Here is a 15,819-nt window from a genome sequence, read left to right on the forward strand (position 1 = left end):
TATTCAGCCACCTCCAAGAAGGAGTCCATCACCTTCCCCCAACCAGTCAGGGGGAGAGGATGACGACCAAGATGAACAGTACAATTTCCCTGCAGACAATGACCCTGATGGTCAACAGGGGTCATATGACGACACTGGTGACCAAGGAGGTCATCAGGTGGTACAGGATCCACAGGGGTTTGGTGCACGTACATCACCAACTGAGGATTCCGCAGCATTTAATGCTTTGATAGAGCGGGCCGCTGCAAATCATGATGTGGACATGCATGCTGACCCAGTGGAGGAAGATTTTTTGTTTGACACTTTCTCTGTCTCAGAACGAACAGTCAAGACACTTCCTATGCTAAAAGGTGTCCTTAAGCATGCCCCAGAGATCTTTAAGGAACCTACCAGGGCGAGAGTGGTGAATCCACGTATTGAAAAGAAATACAGACCCGCACCCGAAGACCCGGCATATATTCGGGGACAGTTGCCTCTGGATTCGTTGGTGGTCGCCAATGCCCGCAAGAGGGCAAACTCCCAAACAACGGGTGAAGCTCCTCCCCCAGACAAGGAGTCGAAAGTGCTTGAGGCATCGGGCAAAAGAGTGGCTGCGCAGGCTGCCAATATCTGGCGTATATCAAATACACAGGCACTATTGGCACGATACGATAGGGCGCATTACGACACCCTAGAACAGCTCCTTCAACACCTACCTGATGAGTTTAAGGAGGCAGCCGAAATGCTCATACAAGAGGGAAAGCTCATCTCAAACGCAGCAATAAAGTGTGCACTTGATGTGGCTGATACAGCGGCTAGGGCAATTAACACTAGCGTCATGTTAAGGCGACAAGCATGGCTTCGCATATCAGGCTTTAAACCAGATATTCAAACAACAATACTCAACCAGCCCGTTAATCCTGACAGACTGTTTGGCCCAGATGTTGACACCACCCTCGAAAAAATTAAAAAGGACAATGAAACTGCTAAGTCCATGGGAGCGCTTCAGTCCCAACAATTCAGGGGGAGCACTTTTCGTCGCTCAGGAGCACGTGGTGTTACCAGAGGACACTTGGGTCAACAGACACAATTCACGAAGGGTGGTGCACTATCCTCGTACCCAAAGCAGGGTAGAGGAGGTTACAGAGGTAACAGTGCAAAGGGCAGAGGCAGAGGAAACAACAACTCCCGTTCCTCTGCCGCCAACAAACAGTGACTCTCTGTCACTGCCCCCCGACCATCCAACACCTGTCGGGGGGAGACTCCAGCAGTTCCTGCCCGTCTGGACATCCATCACCACAGACAGGTGGGTAAGACAGCTTATCCAGTACGGTTATTGTTTGGAGTTAACATCAACTCCACCCACCATTCCCCCAAAACAACGTCCTATGTCGGCAGAGCACTTGCACTTATTGCAGCAGGAAGTTGTGGTGATGCTGCAAAAAGGAGCAATCGAGCTCGTACCAGTGGAGGAGGATGGCACAGGGGTCTATTCCCTGTACTTCCTTATCCCAAAAAAGGACGGATCCCTCAGACCCATTCTGGATCTACGCCCCCTCAACCTGTATATACTGTCAGAACACTTTCACATGCTTACACTGCAGCAGATTCTTCCCCTGCTGAACCAAGGGGACTTCCTAGCAACCTTGGACCTCAAGGATGCTTATTTCCACATACCACTCCACCCATCCCACAGAAAATACCTCCGGTTCACCATTCAAAACAGGCACTATCGGTTCAAAGTCCTACCCTTCGGAGTGACCACTGCCCCCAGAGTATTTACAAAGTGTCTGGCGACAGTTGCGGCGCACCTTAGGAGGCAGAACATACATGTTTACCCTTACCTAGACGACTGGCTCGTTCAAGCAAAGTCGGAACAACAGTGCGCCGCGGACATGTCCCACACCATTCACCTCCTTCACAGTCTGGGGTTCTCGCTAAACTACCCAAAGTCGCACCTTCAACCAGCCCATGTGCGGCAGTATCTGGGCGCGACAATAAATACCCTGACTGCTATGGCTCAGCCAAACCCGGTCAGGATCGACAACATTCAGTCGCTGATCCAGAGGTTCAGGCCGCAACACTCCCTACCAGCGAGAGTGTTCATGCAGTTGATAGGCATGATGGCCTCCTGCATCTTCATAGTCCCGCACGCAAGGTTGCACATGCGTCCGCTCCAAGAATGCTTGGCAAATCAGTGGACACAGGCTCAGGGACAACTGACAGACCTAGTGTTGGTGACCGGTCGGGCATACAACTCTCTGCATTGGTGGAATCCACACAACCTTTGCAAGGGACGACCGTTCCAAGAGCCCGTGCCACAGATTACCCTAACGACGGACGCATCTCTCCAAGGGTGGGGAGCTCATGTGCTCCACTACACGGTGCAGGGACTATGGTCCACCCAGCAACAGAAGTTGCACATCAACTACCTGGAATTGATGGCAATCTTCATGGCGCTCAAGTCCTTCAAAGTACATCTGTGCAACAAGGTCGTGTTGATCCGGACGGACAACATGACAGCCATGTACTACATCCAAAAGCAGGGAGGTACTCACTCGCCACAGCTGTTTCATCTGACTCAGAGCATGTGGAAGTGGGCCATTCAGAGGAACATTTTCCTCATGGCAGAACACCTCCCGGGCAAGGACAATCAGATGGCGGATCTGCTCAGCAGATACAGCCATCAAATGCACGAGTGGGAGATACATCCATCAGTACTCCACCCGTACTTCCAGCAGTGGGGTCATCCAGAGATAGACCTGTTTGCCACAAAGGAAAACGCAAAATGCCAAAGCTTTGCCGCCAGGTTCCCTCACCCGGATTCGCAAGGGAATGCGATATGGATGAACTGGTCAGGCAGATTTGCGTACGCTTTTCCCCCAGCGCCTCTCATTCCGCTGGTGGCAAGAAAGCTAAAGCAACACTCGATGACGCTCATCCTGGTTGCTCCAACGTGGGCACGCCAACCATGGTACACCACGTTTCTAGAACTTTCCGTGGTACCGCATCAACGGCTGCATCTCTCCCCAAGCCTCTTGACGCAGAACCATGGCGACATTAAGCATCCAGATCCGCAACAGCTCAACCTGGCGATCTGGCTCCTGAGGTCCTAGAGTTTGGCTACCTCAACCTGCCTCCAGAATGCATGGATATCATACGCGAGGCAAGAAAGCCCACTACCAGAGCTTGCTATGCAGCAAAATGGAAGCGGTTTGTCATTTACTGTACAGAACACAATATCAACCCGCTAGATGCATCCATTCCTAACATCATCTGCTATTTGTTACATCTTTACAAATGCAATCTAGCGTACGCTTCCATTCGGATACACTTATCCGCCATAGCGGCTTATCTACAGAACAGGCAGCATCTCTCTGTTTTCCGGGTGCCTGCCATTAAAGCCTTCCTCGAGGGACTGAAACGAGTCATTCCTCCAAGGACACCACCAGCTCCAGTGTGGAACCTCAATGTGGTCCTCACTAGGCTGATGGGCCCACCTTTTGAGCCACTGCACTCCTGCGAAATTCAGTTTCTAACATGGAAAGTGGCTTTTCTCATTGCTATTACATCGCTCAGGCGTGTTAGTGAGCTGCAAGCGCTCACAGTCCAGGAGCCATTCATACAAATTCATTCAAACAGGGTAGTGCTACGCACTAACCCCAAATTCCTTCCAAAGGTGGTGTCACAGTTTCATATCAACCAAACTATTAACCTGCCCGCATTCTTCCAAAACCCGCAAACAGTAGTGGAAAGAATGCTTCATACATTGGACGTTAGGAGGGCGTTGATGTACTACATTGACAGAACACAACCCTTTAGGAAAACACAACAACTTTTTGTTGCCTTCTCAGCACAGCACAAAGGCAACCCTATTTCCAAGGCAGGAATAGCCAGATGGATTGTTAAGTGCATTCAGATCTGTTATCAAAAGGCTAAACGTACTTTAACAATACCCCCAAGGGCGCACTCCACACGCAAGTTGGGGGCCTCCATGGCTTTCCTAGGGAACATCCCTTTGGAAGACATTTGTAGAGCAGCCACGTGGTCTACACCGCACACATTTACCAAACATTACTGTGTCGATGTGCATTCCAAACAGCAAGCAGCTGTAGGACAGGCTGTTCTCAAGACACTCTTTCAGACGTCTGCAGCTGGCACTGGCAACCGCCCTTAATGGAGGGACTGCTATGTATTCTATGCAATAGATATAAATTTAGCAGCCCACATGCCTCGAACTGAATATGCTACTTACCAGTATGCATCTGTTCTTGGCATGTAGGGCTGCTAACATTCATATCGCCCGCCCTCCTCCCCGGTGCCCGTAGCGGCTGCAGATACTCTCTTGCATTCAATCATTAGCATGGACATCCTTTACACTATTTCACTCCATCTCTGCCACAATGGCTAAAAACAATCTGGGGATGGAGTCGATGCCCATGTGCACTGTAGTCCAGGGGAGGAGCCACCTATCTCGTGATACTTCGAAGACTCTTCCAGGACAACAATGTGCAATCATCCGGACCCAACACTAGGCGGCGATCTATGCAATAGATATGAATGTTAGCAGCCCTACATGCCAAGAACAGATGCATACTGGTAAGTAGCATATTCATTCCTTACATGGAAAGTTGCTTTTTTAGTAGCTGTTACTTCACTTAGAAGAGTAAGTGAGATCCAAGCATTAACATTTCAAGAACCATTTATACAACTTCATCACAATAAAGTGCTTCTTAAAACAAATCCAAAGTTTCTGCCAAAGGTCATTTCACCTTTCCACCTCAACCAATCTATTGAGTTGCCAGTATTTTTTCCCCAACCACAAACCGTTGCAGAAAGAGCTCTACATACATAAGGGAAATCCTATTTAAAAATCGGGCATTGCATGATGGATTGTTAAGTGCATTCAAATTTGTTACCAAAAAGCAAAACGCACTCAATCCATTCCCTCTAGGGCTCATTCTACCCGTAAATTAGGGGCATCTATGGCATTCCTAGGAAATATACCATTAGATGACATCTGTAAAGCAGCTACATGGTCTACTCCGCACACATTTACAAAACACTACTGTGTAGATGAGCAGGCAAAACAACAAGCAAGTGTGGGCCAGGCTGTACTCAAAACATTATTTCAAACTACTGCAACCGATGCGGGTGGTCGCCGCTAAGGGAGAAACTGCTGTGCCATCTATGCAATAGTGTGTTGTCTGTAGCCCAAATGCCTTGAACGGAAAATGCTACTTACCAGTATGCATCTGTTCTTGGCATGTAGGGCTGCAGAACCACACACGCCCACCCGCCTCCCCGGCTACCTGTATCTGTTCCAATATTATTTTATTTAGATACATAACACATGGTCATCTCTATATGTACTCATACAACTCTATCATTTGCCCATGATGATGTAGTTGATGCCCATGCGCACTACGATCTAAGGAAGGAGTCATCCAACAGACAAAGACTCTTCCAAGACAACAACAAAGTGTAATCATCCGGGCCCACCACCAGATGGTAAACTAATGCATTATTGTGTGGTTCTGCAGCCCTACATGCCAAGAACAGATGCACACTGGTAAGTAGTATTTTCCTTTTCGCTTATTCTTTTTTGAGAACTCATTTGTTTGAGTTCCTCAAATACCAGCAAAAAACACTGAAGCAGAATTGATATTCTGAAATGAAATAAGCAAGCTGGCAAATGTGACAGTTTCACAGTTTGCAAAGCTAAAAGCATGTTTGCATACTGTGTGTTGTGTATGTGGTGAGCCCTCTAACCGTGTCTTCTCTTCTCTTCCAGCTGACTGAGTGGTGGCAGCAGTCCCAGTTCCTTGAGAGTCGGCTACCCCTTGCTGTGCACTCCAGTCCAGCGGTAGTGTTACCCAAGCAGGATTACAACACATGGCGAGGACAGCTCAGGTATGTGATATGGAAATACCATGTGTGGGGTTACGGAGTAGAGTGTGGGACTGTAGCTGTCCCATCTAAACTAGCCCATCCTCGTTATATCTTTGACCCTAAAGCCGACTCAGGTATGGTTCTCAGAGTCCAAACAGTGGAGGGTGGAATAATGTAAAACATGCCATTATTGACTATCCAAAGCCTTCAAAATTATTGCTATAGCAATATAATATTTTCTTCACACATACACAAAACAGCCTCTTACCAGACACCTACACTTCTTCAACCGTACACTAAGACGTGCGCATCCTCGTGAAATCTGTGCTAGTCTTGCATGCCACCTCTACTCCTTCAGGAACTCTTCACACCACCTCTAGTTCTGCAGCCAATATTTCTACTCTTTGCACCCTAATTGTATCTCCACTTAGCATTTTTTCCCCCTACCACTGTTACATGCCCATCCCCCGCTGCTCACCAGGAGCTTCTATCTCAGTACTTCTTCCGTGTATTTTATACTTTCGACCCACCTCATTAATCGCTTTTTCTCACATATCCAGCCCTCCCCGCCAACCATACCCACCCCTTTTTCCAGTATTTTACTCTAAAACCTGTTTTCCTGTCCTGAGCTGAGCATCATGCAGGCTGGCCGCAGCAGAGGGGATAGCCTCTCCGAAGGTGGGTAGCAGTTGGTTACTTCTGACTTTCTTCATCTCTCCATTCCCATTCCCACAGTGTCTTGTCCTGTGTTGTTTGCCTAGAGGATGGTTCTGATCTTCAGCAAATTTTTTTTTTTGGGCTTCTTGGTATGTGCAGAATTTGCTGACCTGCCAAAGGGCATAAAGATTTCGCTGCTGCCATTCGAGTCTATCCAGCTCTTTCCCACAAATACACAAAGGTGGAGTATTCAGGAGCTCGGCACCTGGAATGCTTGGCCTATCAACATTGCCCCTCACCCCATAACTATTCAGGAACTTGCAAATGTCAAGTTGTTTGATGATTTTGCCGATTTGTTGTTAGAATCTTTTCTTCATTTGTTTTTCCCCTATGTGCTTGTTCAGTGTTTCAAGTGCTCTTTACTTGTTCTTTTGCATATCTTAGTTTCTTCTGTGATTTGATTGCACCGCGTACTGCTTCCCCTTGGAGAGGACACGTGTATGCATGGAAAACAAATTGAATTAGATGGCTGAGCCGTGGCTGGATGTCTTACTTTCTACTGTGATTTGATTGCACAGTGTAATGCTTTTCTTTGAGTGAACTTGTGTTTGCAAGAAAAACAAAGAAAATCTGATGGCTGAGCTGGGGGTGCAATTACTGAAATGGAAAATATTGACCAGTTTATCTGAAACCAAAAGATCACATTAATTGCGACCATGTGGTTCTAAAAAGTAGAGACAAAGTTGTGTTCATGACAGCGCTTGAGTCAACATTATTTTATATCTTTTGATAGATGTTAAAGATGGAATAACACGTTCGCTTTTAAAGTATCTGGTGAAAATATTTTAATAAAGACTTTCCTAGTTCTACTTATGAATATTTTTTTGATGCAAATGCCTTGCCAAGTCAATGAGTATTCTACTTCCCACAATGTCGGCCTAAGGGGGTCAGTGATAAGGTGCAGCAGAGTAGTCCCATAAACGAAAATGGCATTAAGGGCACTACAAAATGCTCTATGATAAGCAGGGGGCTTAAGAGTAATCGGCAAACAATCCAGAATTGTGGGGTCAGGACAGCAGACGCCCTTCACCAGTGTCTCGATTACCTGAAGCATATTCTTCGAGTTAAGATAATGCCCTTGATGTCAAAGAACAGAAGGGCCAAGGCAATGAAATCTCATAAGAATACAATCGGGTACATGAGCTAAAAAGCTCTGATTAGCGATGTTCAATTGACAATTAACCAATGAAGTCCTTGATGAGTAGACAAAAGATCACATTTTTAAAGGTTAAACACAAGTGTGACTCCCATGCTCTGTACCGCCTGCAGTTTCTGACTCATCCCAGAGAAATGTAATATCTTCTTAAGAAACCTCATCTGGTGATAGCTGACGATGCAACTGAATTCCGTTGATGCCTAATATGCAGTTCCTTGTCGATCAGGAATGCTAGATTTTCCAGTTGGGCTGGGTGGGGAGCCCATTCATGCAAGCCAAAAAGACCTAAATATCAGTTACCCAAAATGGGATGGTGTGTTGTCTGATTTAGGATTATCAAAGCACCGTGTCAGCTGGGTGTCATTGTTGTAAGATATGGATTCCACATCAAAGGATCTTATGCTAGTCCGCGGTTGAATATAAGCATGGAGTATGGGGGACATAAAAGACATCTTTGAGTGGCCCCATGTTAATGACACAAGTCTAAGACTGAAGGGAAAAAAAGAGCAGAACCAGGACAGGCCACACTCTACAGGCAAACCGCTGCTAAACAACAGCAGAAAGATGGAGTAGAATTCGGCTGACACGGCGACCCACATCGGTGCCTATTCTGAAATTGTCTAGCAGTGAAACCGGAGGAAAATCTCTGGAGCTGCTGGTATAAGCGGAACAGTGCTATTGTATGGTTCCTATGATTTTAGTAAAACTGTGTATTAGGGCAACACAACGTCACAATATAGAGACTGAGTCTACTAATGTCATTAGTAAATGTTGGTCAGCATAGCTCACAGTACTGCATCTAAACTCTGAACCTTCCAGAGTTCTAGGTGCCGTCGGTAACCTCGAAATGGCCACTCTGATTCCCAAGGAATTTGTGGAATCAGAGCTAATCTCATGCCCAAAGTTGTTATTTAAATAAGAAACAATACTACTAGACGCAAGAGGCGCAGAATAACAATTTTACTTCGTCTAAAGGGACAGAGTTGTCTCCTACGAGCACATAAAAAGCAAGGACAAGGTGTTCTGGTACGTGTGACACTAGAACAGTGCAGACTACCGAACAACAATGTCTATGAAAAATAAATGTGTACATTTTGTTTTAATGAAAAAAACATGTGCAAACCATAATTTCAAAAAGATGCTAAGCTAATAAAGAAAGCTAAAATAGAGTCTACATATAATACCTACAACATCGCTAAGTCAAGCAATAGAAATTATGTTCACAGTATTCGTGAATTCAGGCATATAGGGATGTAGTATAAATCTGTGCTGGCTTTTGAGCTTTTTAAGCAGTGGGTGGTTGGCACCCTGCTTCCAGAGTTGTGAAGTTACCTTTGTGCAAAAAGAAGCATTAAGCATAGAAGTCAAAGCAGACATTATCATTGGGGTTGAGATCTGCAGAGCGGATATCACCTGGAGAGACTAATTTGAGTACCAACAGCAAGACGTGGACCTCTTTATCTGAAATGGATGTATGAAGTCCTGGTGTTTCCTCTTTATTCACTGATAGTTCTTCATTGACCAGGTTGATGTGGCAAATCGGCTGTAATACTATCATGGATACGGAGGATTTCATCTGACAAAGAATGCAAGTCTTAACATTTATGTATTATTTATTTAACTTATTTATAAAGCTCTCTATCACCTAACGGGCATCCTGGCGCATGTAACCCTTAAGACTGAAGGACCAATGTTCTTGAGCAATTGAGGTTGGGAAGGTCTCTTGAGAGGGAAGGGCCAACGTTATTGAGCAGTTAAGATTAGTACGGTCTCACAAGAGAAAGAATGGATGGATGAGAACTAGCTTTACCTACTTTGGAGTTTAAATCAGATACGAAAAAGGTAACGTGGATATGTCTTCCCTCCCATACTTCCCAAGATGATAAACTCTGCCAAATTCACAAAGATTGTTCTACAGGCAGAGGTGATTTAGCCTTGACTTATTCATGAATTTCAAGGAGTAAGTCAGAATTGCTCATGGACCATTTTTTCCTAAATATATTGTGGCCAGCGCTTTCCTTCTCTGTTGTCCCCAATCGAGAATTGTTTGATTCATCATCTTGCCCCATCCTTGGAATTTCACGATTCTAGAAACAAACCTTTCTTTCACCAAGAACCAGGACTGTGGTCTTAGTAATAAGCATTACTGAGCTCTATTTACTCAGTTGTTCATTCACATGACAAATGTAAACTACTGCACAGTGTTGCATACACTTTGATCAACACGAAATCAGTCACGTTAGTAGTTGACTATAATTAACTAATGTTTGAGGAGATCTTTGTGATGGGTAACAAACGTTGTGTTTAACAGCCCAGGTACCAACAAACCTACTTTCTCAATTACATCTAGGTGCCTGCCTCCCTGCTGCTTCTTCATCAGCCATTTTCGAATTGTGAGAGTGCACCACTATTTACCTGTGATCGTGGATCAATTGTTTGCCTCGAAGGAAGGTGGTACGTCCTTCTGTAATTTATTATTACACGGAAGGTACGTGAGTGGCAGCCTTCATCCTGTCTTTGTTCATGGGATGATATGGGGAAGGGAGTTCGTGCACTGCCCTTCTGCACTGATGCATAGTTGGAGGGTGTCCCACTTTTTAAGAAAGACTTCTCCCTTCATTATCCTGCCCGCTTTCAGTTAGACCATTCAACGCTTTCTAATATCACCTGTTGAGTTTAGAAAAAAACAATTCTGGTGGTTGGTGTCACAGCAGAACTTTGATCCAAAAATATTTTTGATGACCGAAGATGAATTTTGCAGCCACTAAGACAGTACTTGCAGTAACTATCACTTGCATTAGACTGATCTTTAGTGAATTGAATACCACTTTTTGTTCTTAATAATTTAGTTTTGTAGAACACTAGGCGGAATCTAGGAGATTTCCTCTACCATGTTCTGCCTTGTGTTAAAATGGAAAATTCCAACTTCTCTGATTACTATTTTTGGATTGTCTCATATGACTAATTGTATTACTAATAATCCTCTTCGGCTCTTTCCCCTTTTAGATCTGCGTCCTTGCCTTCAGCTAGTTCTTAGGATAAGGTCAATGGCTGTAGTTCTTGGAGGTACAGCCCAACTGAAATTACCCTAAGAATTATCAGTGGATCTCTTTCCACTTCAGACTGACAGAACCCTTAGTAGTCTGTTCTTGGATGAGCAAAACCTGTATTGTCTCATGTTTAACCCTTGCTTTCTCATGTACCACTTACTGTATTTACCAAAGGAACACACAACTATTTGATTTAGATTTGGAAGGAGAGGACATTATTTCTAATTTATCAATGGTTGTCTGTAGCATGGGCATACTCCCTGTTGGCGTTGGAGCAATTTACAAATCTATGCATTTTATACAAAGCAGTCGTAGAGCAGTGGTGTACAGTTTACATAACAATATTTCCGGAGACAAACAGAACAGGTTGTGCGCATTATCAGCACTTATTATCATTTCTTATGACTGTGGTGATGTAGCCCTCCCTGTGGGAATTATGCAAGGACAGCTATAGTTGTCTGTGCTGTAGTTTGTGATAGTAGTAAAGTTCTGAATGGGATTTCTCACCAAGCCTGATGATCGGCCACCTTTAAATAGTTTGTTGAGGCTCTAGTTGATTGTGTCTCTTTTTAAAAAAAAAAAAAAAATTGAAGGATGATTACAAAGTTGTTGTGAGCTCTGGAGGAATACTATTCCAAACTCAGAGGAGGAGTAGACTTGTGTTGTTTGTTTTCAAAATGTTGGTGTATGGAATGTAAGGACTTCGCTTGAGCTTCTTCATGTAGAACATATTTTTGTTCACAGTATTCCAGAAATAAGCCATTTTAATGCAATGCAGCTCTTAGTATGCAGCACTATTAGCTGATAACTAGTTTAGCTGTTTGAGTCCGGTGAGATGTGTTCTTTCCATTAATGTTGGAGACCAGTCTTCCCGTTGAGTTAATGGCGGATTTCTGCACGGTCGGACTAGGTCTAGTAGGCATTTTTGCTATTTTAATGCTGATTTAGAGAGGGTAATTGTCATAAATGCGTTGGAGAGAACTGTCTACACTACCCATGATCCGCCTACTCATTTAGCGATGGGCGGACTATAAGGTTTCCATTGATGAATCTCCTGTTGTCTGAGTTGACAGAAAGCTTATTCTAATGGGACGACGGAAGTAGGGAAGAAGACATGAAGACATCCGTCCCTATTTAGGGCTGGCAGTGTAATGCCTTTTTTTCTGTCCCTCACTATTAGGGAAAAACCTGGCAGTGAGAGAGAGAGAGAGGGGAAAAAAACAAGAATGACCTCCATACCCTGGCAAACTCCCATGGTGTGGGTGGGCATCATATTTTTTTTGTTTTGCATATCAAACTCCTTCCTTGTGAGTCTGTTTCTGTACAATAAAAGGGTTAGAAAAGTTTAGTGAATAGTTGTCAAATCAGCAGACGTCCATCCGCCAAACATTCTGTACATTGAAAGTCAGTGCTGTGACTGGTTCCTTTCAAAATACAAAGGTGAGCGCTGGGCTTGCAGTCATCTCTAAATTTGATGGATGAAAGTCCATCAGAATGGTGCATGTGATGTCCTCCACCACGCTGATGGACAGACTATCATTTGTCATACTCTGAATCCGGACCTTAATGCTTATAAGGAAATTCCCAACAGTAATAAGAGTATGGACTGCTAGATATATTTGGAAAATGGTGCACCATCCCTCAATAACTACACAAGGCATTCTAACATAGGGACACTTGTGCTGGCCTCCAAGAGTATGCAAATCTTCCAAAGATCTTCATCAAATTTGGTATTTCACAGTGTGAGATGAAGACTACATCACACTTGTTGAAACCTAGTATAATTACCAGTAATCGCGAGATGGTAAGACTTTGAGTTGGTGCGCGTGCTGTGGAAGGTGTGCCATGTCCCAAAAAAATTGATGTTTGGGCAAAGATACCCGACTGTCTTAAGCCATTCTTTTCCAAAATCTTTTTCTCAGGATGTCTGTGCTATCTTGCAGTCGAAAGGCTTCTGATGTAAACTTTTTTTTCGTAGACTCCTTTGGAGCCCATGAAAGGAGATCTGTCCCGCAATCTGCAGATCCTTGCTATCTTTGCCCTTTGCTTGGGTGCTATCTTTCTTCCCAGCCCTTCTCATCTCAAGGGCATGCCTGCAATGTGCCTTCTATGAAACATTTGATGAATTTTTCATTTGATATATTTTGGGAGAGGCCTGTGCTTTATCCAGGTTGTCTATGTTCATCTCTCTGTTATTCTGCCATGTCAGCCCCTCCCCCACACCACTGTCTGTGCTTTGAATTGAGCACAAAGTGAGGTTAGAAAACAAATGTTTGTGAAAGCCATACTTGAGTGCTAGTTCTTGCTTCAAGCCCCATCTTGTTTCCAGAAGGGTGGAGTACCTCTGGCTGACGTCCAACAGAAATTGCTCTGCTGCTTCTGCACTTTCAGGAGTTTCCATTTTACCTAAATGGAGCTCTCTCTAGGCGCTCTAAGTATGGGGAGTGATTATCTACTCGATGGTACATTATGAAACTAAGACAGAGTGTATGTATGCATGCACGTGCCTCAGTTACACAATCCACTGATCCTTTCTGCATTTATTCATTTGTTTACAGTGTTTGATGGTGAATAGTGAAAGGGTACCAGTGACTTCATAGTACACCACCATTAAAGGGATATATGACATGAGGGATAAAGTACACCTTTCAGAGTTTGGTTTGTTTTCTTCGGAGAAAAGGGTGAACGCAGGGGCTTTGATGGCTAGGTACTTGTGTGGGACTGGATCATGTTAGGTGTTCAAGACAGGTAAGAGAACCTGCATATGTTCACCAAGGCTACCATCAGAAATGGTTCAAGTACAGTGCGCATCTTTGTCCTCCCTTCAGATGCCCCTTGCAGTTAAAAAACCAAACAGATGTACCAATACTGATAACAAATTATTTAAGATCTCACAATGTGCATCCTAAACTCGAAACAAAATTCAGGAAAGGGTATTTGCTATTTAATAGCTTTTTATTAGAAACATTTTCTTATATTTTTCAAATTCAATACATTGTACAATAGAGCTTTTTCCAATATACAAATGAAGAATAACATTTCTAAACATACATTCAATCATTCATTCAAAAGGACAGGCATATCACAAACGACCACAAGCAATTCATACACTCAAAGAAAAGGGGAATTGGTCATATCCAATGAAACAAACAAGAAGTGGAAAAAGGAGAGCCAAAGTCTACTGGTGATTTCCAATAATAATAGAGTGCTAATGCAAACAGTACATTCCTATATATCAAACAGTTTCCTTCTAATTCATTGTAGATCGATGTTGCCAGGTAATGTACAAAAGGGTGTGGGTTCCAGGTTAGGCTGTTTGAAATACCCGGATACTCAGGTAGACTGTATATGGCAGGGCCTACGCGTTTCGAATCCCACTTGGATTTTTATAGGGGATTCTCATCAGGGCCTATTGTAGGAATCTAAGGAAATTGAAACAAGAAAAAAGAAGAAAAAGAGAAAAAATCAGTGATTCGAATTAATATGAGTTATTGCAAGAGACACTGGTGAAACACATCAGGGAGCACAGCTTTGCAATACAACAACACAGTCATCGCTTAAGCTTACCAGAATGCTGCTGGTGTGCTAGCCTTAAGGTGGACAGACTGACTGGTCAAGGAGAATCCTATCCTAAAGGATGTAAGAGTGACAGTGGAGATTTCAAATTGTACTTCTAGTTAGTATCACTCTAGTACCCATGGCACAAAAACATTGTACTGACTACTAACCTTAAAGTCGCCCACAGGGGGCATTCAAAAGACGGTGTGAAGAACGCTGTCAGCAGGTGTAGAAGCTCGGGTGACAAAAGACGCCTGAAAATAGAACGTATTCAATTGAGAATATTGATAAATAGGAGGCCGTGCTTGATGGAAACTGCACGAATTGTCATCTCTTACCCTTTAGAAAACTTTAAGGTAAATCAGGGCTTGGAGATAGGGACTCGCCGCAAGGGTTGCAGAATAGTAAAAACTGTGAATACAGAGTGATAAACAAATTGGATTTAGCAGAGCGTCGCAGCCAGGATTATGCATGTCCTGTACTAAAAATGCGTTCAGGAGCTGCTGATCAAATGAATGCAGCGGGGCTAAAGGAGTGCACTCAGCCAAAGGTGCACTCGGTTGACATTATAGTATTCAAAGTGTCTTTCCGGTCAGGATTTGGCCGTCAAATCTGCCGTGTCTAGTAGTGCGGTGAATAGCCTGACTGGAGAAAGGGCTGAGGGTACAAAAATTACGAACGGGCTGTTAGAGGAGTAACAACAACAAGTACTTTAAAGGCAGTTCATGATATTCGTACCGGGTAAATGCGGACTCTCTGCAGTACCCGCGTTTAACTCAGACGTCAGGATTGCTGAAGTACGTCCGGTAGTTATTTGGCCGCATTCTAAAAACAAGGCACACAATAAGGAAAGGATCGTATTAGAAGTATATTAGGACTTAGGGGGAAACAGGGAGGCCAGTAATGGACGCACACTTACTTGGTTGTACGGCGGTCGCAGTGGAAAACGGGTGCCATGGGTACTAGAGTGATACTAACTAGAAGTACAATTTGAAATCTCCACTGTCACTCTTACATCCTTTAGGATAGGATTCTCCTTGACCAGTCAGTCTGTCCACCTTAAGGCTACCACACCAGCAGCATTCTGGTAAGCTTAGGCGATGACTGTGTTGTTGTATTGCAAAGCTGTGCTCCCTGATGTGTTTCACCAGTGTCTCTTTTTTCTTCTTTTTTCTTTTTTCTTGTTTCAATTTCCTTAGATTCCTACAATAGGCCCTGATGAGAATCCCCTATAAAAATCCAAGTGGGATTCGAAACGCGTAGGCCCTGCCATATACAGTCTACCTGAGTATCCGGGTATTTCAAACAGCCTAACCTGGAACCCACACCCTTTTGTACATTACCTGGCAACATCGATCTGCAATGAATTAGAAGGAAACTGTTTGATATATAGGAATGTACTGTTTGCATTAGCACTTTATTATTATTGGAAATCACCAGTAGACTTTGGCTCTCCTTTTTCCACTT

General features: G+C 44.0%; 1 protein-coding gene across 1 annotated transcript in view; it reads left to right on the forward strand.

The window, feature by feature from the left end:
- Positions 1 to 15,819, forward strand: part of LOC144756274 (carnitine O-acetyltransferase-like) — a 177,215-nt gene that overhangs the window by 85,044 nt on the left and 76,352 nt on the right. The window contains exon 3 of the mRNA XM_078645930.1: positions 5,774 to 5,892. Within this exon, the coding sequence (XP_078502056.1) occupies positions 5,774 to 5,892 (119 nt within the window). The remainder of the gene's footprint in view (positions 1 to 5,773; positions 5,893 to 15,819) is intronic.

The sequence above is a fragment of the Lissotriton helveticus genome, chromosome 5_1 (genome assembly GCF_964261635.1).
Source record: "Lissotriton helveticus chromosome 5_1, aLisHel1.1, whole genome shotgun sequence".
In the NCBI taxonomy this organism is placed as follows: Eukaryota; Metazoa; Chordata; class Amphibia; order Caudata; family Salamandridae; genus Lissotriton; species Lissotriton helveticus.